At 37.3% G+C, this 11,270-nt stretch overlaps 1 protein-coding gene across 1 annotated transcript in view; it reads right to left on the bottom strand.

Annotated features, from left to right (window-relative positions):
* Positions 1-11,270, bottom strand: part of LOC110453079 — a 184,925-nt gene that overhangs the window by 99,802 nt on the left and 73,853 nt on the right. Inside the window, exons 6-14 of the mRNA XM_021501909.1 lie at positions 6,290-6,628; positions 5,854-6,058; positions 4,978-5,093; positions 4,189-4,452; positions 3,795-3,883; positions 2,788-2,901; positions 2,385-2,468; positions 1,324-1,551; positions 736-920 (exon numbers count right to left, since the gene is read on the bottom strand). Coding sequence (XP_021357584.1) covers positions 736-920; positions 1,324-1,551; positions 2,385-2,468; positions 2,788-2,901; positions 3,795-3,883; positions 4,189-4,452; positions 4,978-5,093; positions 5,854-6,058; positions 6,290-6,628 — 1,624 coding nt within the window. The remainder of the gene's footprint in view (positions 1-735; positions 921-1,323; positions 1,552-2,384; positions 2,469-2,787; positions 2,902-3,794; positions 3,884-4,188; positions 4,453-4,977; positions 5,094-5,853; positions 6,059-6,289; positions 6,629-11,270) is intronic.

The raw sequence follows: 11,270 nt of genomic DNA, 5'->3' as shown, positions 1-11,270 counted from the left end.
AAAAAAAAAAACTTGACCTTTGACCAAATGACCTTGACGTTTGGTCAGTTGACTCCTTGTTTAATTCTGATTAACTTTGCTTCATCATGTCATAACAAAATGTTCATCAGTGAAAAGATGCAAAATTTGACCTTAACCTTTGATTATAATGACCTTGACCTTTGACCTCGACTTTTTACCTCAGCGTGTCTCTTTGTTCAATTCCCAACAACTTTGTTTCATAATGTCATAGCGTAATGTTCACCAGTAAAAAGCTACAAAAATTGACCTTGACCCCTGACCCGATGACCTTGACCTTTGGTCAGTTGACTTCTTGTTTTATTCTGATCAACTTTGCTTCATAATGTCATAACAAAATGTTCGTCAGTGGAAATATGTAAAATTTGACCTTGAACTTTGAACCTTATGACCTTGACCTTTGACCTTGACTTTTTACCTCAATGTGTATTTTTGTGAACTGAACGGACAGACAGACAGACAGACAGACAGAGTGATTACTATAGGGCACCCGTATCTCCGATACGGGGCCCTAATTAATATGTCTTAGTGAATATGTCTTACTTAACATGTTGTAGTTAATATGTCAAAGTTAATATGAGGTTACAGGCCATCTGAATTAATATGTCTTAGTGAATATGTCTTAATGAATATGTCTTAGTGAATACGAGGTTACAGAAAAAATACCCACTAGAATATTTTTAAGAGCAAACCCTGATAATTGTGATGTTGTGTGACATGGGTAGACAGATTATTATACCTTGCTGACATGAGGTACAGGTGGACTCTCCCAGAGCACTATATGTTCCAGCAAGACAGTTGGTCGGACTCACATACACGGACCCATCATAGCAATACTGACCAGCTGGACATTGAGTACACGAGGAGGCCACAGCAGCACTATAGTAGCCACTGGCACACAGCTAAGTAACATAAGATTGTACAGGTAAAGGAATACATAGTTATATGCATGTATGCAAGGAAAATAGCAATCCAGCATTAAAGTATCACTGTGACCAACAAAACTAGTACATGTACTTTATTGTCGAGTTAGCTGTGATACTGACAAATAAAATACAGAACTTGAACATTAATTATTCATGATACTGACAAAGTAAAAATAGTATATTGACATTAAATTATCCATATAACTGACAAAACAAATTAACAAATAAGCGTTAAATTATCTATGGATGGTAATGACAAAATAAAATAGCACCTGATCATTAAATTTAATTATCAATGTTACTGACAAAGAAAATAGGACTATATGTTTGTAACTGATACACAAATCATTAATTAGAAATAATAAAATGAGCTACATACCTGACATGTGGATGTCCCTAATGGGCTGTAGTAACCAGCTACACAGTTTACCGGCGAGGCTGCTTTATCTAGACATGACTGCCCAGCTGGACAGGAAATACAGGAGGTCTGACCTGTCGAGGTTTGGTATTGACCATCCGCACAAGTTATTGGGTCGGAGAGTGGGTTTGGGCAGTAGAAACCGGCTTCACAGGTAATACATGTGCTTCCATTGGAATACTGTCCTGACTAGAACGGTACGTAAAAAGTGTGTCAGCAATTCATCAACAATGATGTCAAATTTGAAGAAATATATGTCATAGAACTTAAAAGAAACAAATGCAAACAATTTATAAACAGCAAGACATTGACTGATGTTCCATCTCTTTATAGCTAAGGTTTGGTTGTAATAGACTTATTGCATTCACAATGAGAAAGAGATCCCAGAGGGACCTTGGTGTCCATCATTGTCTTCACTGGTTCTGTGTAGATTTGATCTTTTATCTGTTCATTTATTCATGTCAACAGTAAATGCATCTTGTAGTAACGTTTGATCAAACTCCCTACAGCTGTGTTTGACATCGTCCTTTCAAAGTGGAGTTATTGTTTGACTTTTGTCATAAAAGACCAACAGAGATTTATGATTTCTAGCAGTCAAAGTTTTCATTTGATCAAGCAGCTTGATGCTAAAAATGAAATATATACAAAACTAAAGAATAGAAGAACCTACTTATAAAATTTAAATTCAATTTTCAAGAAACAGTGATCAAAAAATTCAAGTCAAATTAAAGATGTCTACCTGGTGGCCATCTTTATATCAATCATTCTACAAATGAAACATGCATAACTAAGAGCCAACTCAAGAGAAGCCTTGAGACACTTCAAAAGATCCCTGCTGTAATGATAGCAAATATCTCAACTGTCAAATTCAAAGCTAGGCGACAGCTGGCAGGCAGTCATCTGGTTCATCTGATCAGTCTGAAAAATTACACAAGCAAATTAAGGACTAAAAGGAAACAACATATCAAACTTTAGCCCTCCATCTGATGATACTGGACTAAACATTCAAGTACAATACTAACCGAGCAGAGCACTGGAGTTCCTCCACTAGGACAGGTGTGACCGGTGGGGCAGCTCAGACAAACGGTAGCGCCAGCCTCAGAGTACTGTAAAGGGAAGCAACTCAAACTGTCATGTAGGTATCAATACCTATCACTGCTCACCACTTTATCTTAGATGCACCCTCAAGTATTTTTAGTGAAAATTGTACAGTATTTTTATCATCCATTCATTGCTGATTTCATATTGGAATACATGTAGATCATTGAACACAAGTTTTATACAACAATACACTTCCTTTAGTAAAGTCTTCACTGAAGTAAGTATATCAGTAAGGACATTACTTAACTGTGTGACAGGTACAATACTGATAAGGATGTAAGCTTTACCTGTGTCACATGTTTGGTTTGGTTAAGGGAGACTTACCTCTGCAGATCCACAGGCCACTGGAGAACTGGTAGGGTCTGGACACTTTGAACCAGCTGAACAGATGGTACATATTGTAGCACCAGTACCTGTGTAGTAGTACCCAGAGGGACACTGAAATAAAACAAAAAAAAACATAAGACCTATATCATAATCATTCCACAAAAGGTGCTTAAGTTTTGGATCAGACATTGAAAGAGACATGCTGACAGACAAAGCAATACTGGAATACCACCAGTTAGGGGCTTCAAGGAACACAAAGAGAACACAACTGATGTGTTTAGAACACATAAAGAACACAACTGATATGTTAAGAACATATAGAAAACACAACTGATGTGTTTAGAACACATGAAGAACACAACTGATGTGTTTAGAACATATAGAGAACACAACTGATGTGTTAAGAACACATGAAGAACACAACTGATGTGTTTAGAACATATAGAGAACACAACTGATATGTTTAGAACACATAGAGAACACAACTGATGTGTTTAGAACACATAGAGAACACAACTGATGTGTTAAGATCACATAGAGAACACAACTGATGTGTTAAGAACACATAGAGAACACAACTGATATGTTAAGAACACATAGAGAATGCAACTGATGTGTTAAGAACATAAAGGGAACACAACTGATGTGTTTAGAACATATAGAGAACATAACTGATGTGCTTAGAACACATAGAGAACACAACTGATGTGTTTAGAACACATAGAGAACACAACTGATGTGTTTAGAACATATAGAGAACACAACTGATGTGTTTAGAACACATAGAGAACACAACTGATGTGTTTAGAACATATAGAGAACACAACTGATGTGTTTAGAACACATAGAGAACACAACTGATATGTTAAGAACACATAGAGAACACAACTGATATGTTTAGAACACATAGAGAACACAACTGATATGTTTAGAACACATAGAGAACACAACTGATATGTTTAATCAACACATATAAAGTACCATGTAGAGAAACCACAACTTACTGATTTACAAGTTTCCTGTCCATAGCCATCTTGGTATTCTCCAGCCGGACAAGGGGTGGGACTTTCCGTGCGGTTCGGGCACATGGATCCTGAAAAGTAACAAGATTATACTGTAGATTGGGTCTTAATTATTGACTTTGGGAGTTGTACCGAGACTTTGTGAGGTGTAGCGAGACTTGGTGAGACTTTGGGAGGTGTAGTGAGACTTTGGGAGGTGTAGTGAGACTTTTGGAGGTGTAGAGGAATGTAATGTCTCGGAGAAGATCCCAGAGATAATGGACTAAAAAGATTAGAATTAAGATATTTCTTGATAAGTAAAAAGGCAAAGTATTGAAGAAAAGACATATTGTGGACTTACTGAGGAGCTGTGTGCTTACCAAGGAAGTTTACATACCTTGTGGACATCTGGTGCAGGACTGCTGGCCTGTTGCTGTCTGATAGTAGCCTGCTGCACATGTTGTGGGTTCAGACAATCCATTTGATGGGCATTTGTATCCAGCTTCACAGCTGGTACAGCCGGTACTTAAATTTCGGGCATAGGTACCTGCTAAACACTCAACAGGACTTGAGGAGGTTGAGGCACAGGAATATCCTCCTGGACATGGGATACAGGCAGTGTCACCTCCCAGGGAGTAGTAACCACCTCCGCAGGACACCGCTATACAATGAAAACAGTGTTGTTTATATCAATTAATACTGATATAGTATAATAGTTTTCTTACATTGTCACATATGTCAAGGATAAAAGCAAATCTGTTTATTTTATTCCAGCACAAAATGAAAAGAAGATGAAGTAGATAAACTGTTTACCTAGCTCACCACTAATGCTTACTAACTAACACAATAACATCTCATATACTCCACATATAAACGGACCGTAAGGAAAACAATAGCATTAAGATTTCTTACTAATCACTTGTTACTTTTTATCTGCTGAGATTGTGAGATTAACATCAAGCATCAAATGTTCATAATTTAATGCTTAAGATATTCATCTCTTCATTAATTGAATTTATTAATTTAAGAAACTTAATTTCGCGTCCATTTAGAATTACAGGTAAACATTCCATCTGTATCTGTGTTTATGTGATAGTATACATGAACACAGTTGTGCATGCATTAATTAGAACTCTACTTCATTCTGTAGTAATATTCGACAGAAATATAACTTAATTTTTCCTACCTGCGCTAAGGGTTGGACACTCGGAGCCAGCAGGGCATGCAGTACAGCTTGTCTGTCCAGGTGAGCTCTGGTACGTACCAACTGAACATGCAGTACAGTGTTTCTGACCAGCAGAGCTGTATAAAAACATGACAGGTAAATAAAGTACAGGTTTCTACACATATATTATCTACTGTACACATAAAGTCTGAGAAGGTAGTATACATCCTTATGAAAAAGCAAGCTGAAAGAGCTTTACATTAATGTTAACAAACTGAGGTTAAGTATTATAGGGTTTTACCAAGAAACCATGTCAGCCATAAATGTGATTATTACACTTTGTAAGAATGCTCCCTCTATGAATTTCAAGAGATGATAAAAGTATTTCTAATACCCAGTGGATAGTTTATTGAACTGTGTCTCCCTCCATGACTTACATCCTCTATCATATTTTGGCAGAAAATTTCATCTGACAATTTGATTGGCTGGTGCAGTCACTGTCAGCCAATCAAAGTTCCAACTTCATGTTAGAGATGGGGTTTGTAAATAAGAAGATGTTGTCAGGCCTGACAGCAAAGACAACCAAAAATTTGGGTGGTTTTGACAGGTTTCTGGACAATAACATGAGGATGTAAGGGAAAGTGAAACCAGTGAAGCACACGCTAAAACTGTCACATATATTATTTTACTGGGTATTTAATAATGAAAAATAGAAGGAGAATGATGAAATAAGAAAATCAACAAAAGCAGAGCTGATCAGGACTCTTATCATTAATCTACAAAGGCATTATTATGCTTTTAAAAGGAAACAAGAAAAATATGTTATAGGCAAAGTTTCAATGTTCCTTAAGACATCTCTTTATCAATGTTTATGGAGCTACAGTTATGGCTAGTTACCTGTATTCCCCAGCATTACATTGGACAGCTGCCTGATTTTTGTTTGGACATTTGGACCCTGCTGGACAAGCTGTACAGCTGGCTGACTGCACGCTGTCAGCATATTCTCCGTCGGCACACTCGGTACAGACAGAGGAGCCGGCAGGACTATAGTATCCCTGGACACAGTCAGACGCAGCTCCAGCTACATCGTCACACTTCTGGCCTGTAGCAGCAAATATTCAAATTTAAGCAACATATTTTTTATTTCAACATTTAATTTTTAAGTAAAGTTACATTATACCGGTAATTCAAATATGATACTTCACCATTTCTTTGTTTTAGATAAACCATTCTTTTTAGTTATTACTAACACTTATAACGATATAAACATACACATAGTTGAGAGAAGGTGAACTATTGTAATGTATGAGTGGGAAGTTGCGACAAGACCTACCAGCAGGACAGTCCGTACAGGATGAGGCCCCGGGGGACGGGGCGTAGGTTCCATTGCCGCATGGATCAGGGGTGGTGGTCCCTGGGAGGGGACAGGCATACCCGGCAGTACACGGTGTACACGACGTGGCTCCAGTGGCTGAGAACTCCCCAGCCGAACACTGGGTGGGACTGGAGGTGGTGGAGGAGGTGCAGCTGGATCCTGCGGGACAGTCATCACATGATGTGGCACCAGCGCCACTGTACTTTGAGGACCCACACGCTGTTTGGGTCGTAGATGTACAGAAATATCCGGCTGTACACTGGGTACAGGATGAATCACCCGCAGCACTGTAATACCCTGTAATCATACAAACACACCGTCCTAACTCTGGTCAGGTGATAATGTACGTTAGGGAAGCTTCGTATGGAAAACTACTGTTTATTGTTGTCCTCATTTCAATTTCATTTTAATTTAGATATTTAACAAATAATTCTGCAGCTGTTTCATCATTTATCTTTAATGTTATAGTCATTGAATTCAATTGATACATTCAGATGTAATATTTTCTCCTGTTAACTGTTTTATAAATATATACACAGTTATGTAGTTTTCAGGAAGAAGAAAGTAATTGCAATTTTTTTGTACAGAAGTAAAAAGTTTATCAGTAGCTCTGTAGAGCCATGTATCCCAATGAGAGCATAGGGAGTGTGAAACAAGTGATGGGTATGGGGATGTAGTGATATATATACAGTATATCTATATATGTGTGAAGATGATTCATGAAGGAATGATTTTTACATGTCATTTATGTCATTCATAATTAAAATCCCATATAATTCAACGTATCATTTTGTAGAAACAAGGATGTGCTGGGCAACAGTTACCATAGTACACAGGTAAGTTACCATGGTACACAAGTGGGTTACCATAGAACACAGACAAGTTACCATGGTACACAGTTAGGTTACCATGGTACATAGGTGGGTTACCATGGTACACAGATGCATAAACATGGTACACAGAATGGTTACCATGGTACACAGAAGGGTAACCATGGTACACAGGTGGGTTACCATGGTACACAGAAGGGTTACCATGGTACATAGGTAGGTTACCATGGTACACAGCTGGGTTACCATGGTACATAGGTAGGTTACATGGTACACAGGTGGGTTACCATGGTATACAGCTAGGTTACCATGGTACATAGGTAGGTTACCATGGTACATAGGTAGGTTACCCTGGTACACAGGTGCGTTACCATGGTACACAGGTGGGTGAGAGGTTACAATCATCCATGATACAGTAAGTGCAAGAGAATGTAAATCACTTTTATTTTTAGAAGATATACTTTAATTGAGAGCGAATTTATCTTTCAATGGTTGGAGCCTTACTTAAAAGAATTAGGAATTTTTGATCACCAAGATTTGAACAATCAGAATAAAATGTATACATACTATACATTTGAATTTCTATAAACAATATGACAAAAATCTTCAAAAGATGATTATGTTCTCACTTAAGATAGGTGATTTACATTTGACTTTTGTGCCTCACAATAATATATGTGCTGTTTGTTTACATGGGTGCCTGAAAAATTCAAATGATTAATATTTCAATGGACAGTCAAAACCTAGCTTCACAGTCCAATTTGGTAGCGACATCACAATATTAAATTATCACTTCAAACTGTGTTTTCAGATCATTATGTAAAGTAAGTATAAACAGAATGTCAACACGTAGGTTATCAGTCAATTAATGATAAGGTAACATCTGGTTATCAGTCAATTAATGATAAGGTAACATCTGGTTAACAGTCAATTAATGCAAAGGTAACATCTGGTTATCAGTCAATTAATGATAAGGTAACATCTGGTTAACAGTCAATTAATGATAAGGTAACATATGGTTAACAGTCAATTAATGCAAAGGTTACATCTGCAATGATTGTCCAACTTCATACTGGAAACAAAGCAAAGGCAAAGTCTTCATTTTCAAAGACCATGTGTTTTTATATCAGTTCGGGTTTTTATGGGGTGAATGGAGGGGCATATTAGTTAATAGAACTTATTTTCTAGGATTTTATTAAACAGACTATCTATAAGAATTAAACATTTGCTTCCAAAGATGATAGCTATAAATACACATGTCTTTCAAAATCTAAAAAAAAGGTAGAAATTATGCATTCTTGATAATAAAAATCAATTTTCAATAACTATTTAGCTGAACACAATTGCTAAAGGTAAGATGTGTAGTTTTGGTTCGTTTTACATCCTATTACCAGCATGGTCATTAAGGACTAACTGGTAAGCTATGAGGATAGCAATCCTGTCAAGAATGCATACGTTCTTATAAAAGATTTTAATGTCCCATCTACCCATACAAGGATACAAGAACAGTATAGCATACATACATACACCTAGTATTGCCATATTCAACTTGAAGATCTTCACTTGTGTCGACTCACAAGATACAGGTCAACATGATAGTCGTAAATATTTTACACAGTTGACAAATTCTATTTGGACACCCAATCTTTTTAATACTGCTTTCATGTTCAATATCATTTTATTGATACAAAAACCTTTTGGCCATTTACAGAAGGTACGGAACCACACAGAATTAAATGTTTCAATTCACTGCATTGAAACTTGATAAAATTTGGAACAGAAATATCCGTATTATACATTTTCTGACTAGGTAGTTGAATATGGCAATACGGGTACATAACAACTCTGAAAACATGCGGATAATAAGAATAATATACACGGTGTTAAGATAAAAAGAATTCACAATTAAATCAAGGTAAACAGTTTACAACATGCAAAACAATTCACCAACAGACTTAACTAAAATATCTCATCACATATAAAGTCTAACAGATATATAGGATCGGGCAGTTCCCCGAACTGTTGTTACGCATGCTTTTCTGTATAATACAACATCATTAGTAATACATGTATACATATTACCTTGAACAATTAACATTTATTAGTGCCACTTATTTTTTCCATTTTCATGATATTTAAATCTTAAATTCAAATTTTTTTCTTTTTAAAAACAATTTAACAATTCTCCAATGTATTATCTTTTTAATATTTGTATTTTATTTGGAGAAAACTTTTAATATAATCATTCAATATCAATATTGATAAAAGTGAACAAAACATTTATGATAGGTGAACACAATATCAAGTCATTTCAACACTACCCACAACTTTCAGTGCACACTCTACCTAGGTCACATGTGCGACAGTTAGCGTCGCCCTCCTGACTGAAATTTCCAGCTGCACAGTCCGGTGGGCCGGAGCCAGTAACTGCAGGATTACTGCAGTCCTGTCCTGCACCACAGATTGTACAGGAAGTGGCCCCTGCTGCACTGTAGTACCCTGAAAATTACAAATTTACAAGCTATATCCTTGGGGATGTATCAAGTTTACAAGCTATATCCTTGGGGATGTATCAAGTTTACAGGCTATATCCTTTGGGATGTATCAAGTTTACAGCTACATCCTTGGGGATGTATCAAGTTTACAGCTACATCCTTGGGGATGTATCAAATTTACAGGCTATATCCCCTGGGGATGTATCAAGTTTACAGGCTATATCCCCTGGGGATATATCAAGTTTACAGGCTATATCCCCTGGGGATGTATCAAGTTTACAGCTACATCCTTGGGGATGTATCAAGTTTACAGGCTATATCCCCTGGGGATGTATCAAGTTTACAGGCTATATCTCCTGGGGATGTATCAAGTTTACAGGCTATATCCCCTTGGGATGTATCAAGTTTACAGGCTATATCCTTTGGGATGTATCAAGTTTACAGGCTATATCCCCTGAGGATGTATCAAGTTTACAAGCCAAATCCCCGCCCCACCCCTCAGCCCCCTGGAGGGTCAGCACCACCATTTGTACAATTTTGAATCTCCATTACCTAGGGATGCTTCCAGTCAAATATGGTTGAAATCCACCTCTTAGTTCCACAGAAGAAGTCGTTTGTAGCAATATAGCCAAATTGACCCCTTATGGCCCCACCCCTCAGCCCCACCATTTGTACAATTCTGAATCTCCACCACCTAGGGATGCATCCAGTCAAATATGGTTGATATCCATAACTTAGTTCCAGATAAGAAGTCGGTTAAAGCAATATAGCCAATTAACCATTTTTGGCCCCACCCCTCAGCCCCCTGGGGGGTCAGCCACACCATTTGTACAATTTTAAATCCCTGCCTCCCAAGAATGCTTTTGATCAAATATGATTGATATCCAGTACATAGTTCTACAGAAGAAGTCGTTTGTAGCAATATAGCCAAATTGACCCCTTTTGGCCTCGCCCCTCAGTACAATTTGTACAATTTTGAATCCCCACCACCTTTTAAAGATATTGTTGACGTACGGACGATGGACGACGGAAGGACGACGGACGCCACGGTATGGCATTAGCTCACCTAGGTCCTTCGAACCTGGTGAGCTAATAAATCACCCCACTCATTCCCACATAAAATATCAGAGAAAGGGAAATACTCGTGACTACCTAAGATACAAGTCATCTGATCAAGTTTTATCATTTATCAGCAGTGGTTATGTAGGAACGTTGCAGAGAATAAGACAAAATTTATAGATGGAAATTAGTAGAGGGGTATTTATAAATCCTATTTAAATAGTCAATATAACAAGAGGCCCATGGGCCTTAACGGTCACCTGATATCTAATACAGAGAGTTGATTTTGTTTTTAACATGAACAGAAATATTATTCAAAGTGACAAAAAACAATAAAACCACCTTATTCAATATCTAGCATACAGATTTCAGACTCAAAAGTATTTGAAACTAGCACCTCTGATTCTAAACAAGAAAAATGAAGAAATTTTAGCACACTGACTCCTTTGAGCCCCACCCTACAGCCCTTGGGGGTAGGGCTGGCTCAAAATTTTCAAAGTATCAAACTGTCAACTCAAGGTTATAATTCCAATCAAGTTATTAACATGTAATATT

The sequence above is a fragment of the Mizuhopecten yessoensis genome, unplaced genomic scaffold, assembly GCF_002113885.1.
Source record: "Mizuhopecten yessoensis strain PY_sf001 unplaced genomic scaffold, ASM211388v2 scaffold7087, whole genome shotgun sequence".
NCBI lineage: Eukaryota > Metazoa > Mollusca > Bivalvia > Pectinida > Pectinidae > Mizuhopecten > Mizuhopecten yessoensis.
This window is presented reverse-complemented; position numbering and strand designations above follow the sequence as displayed.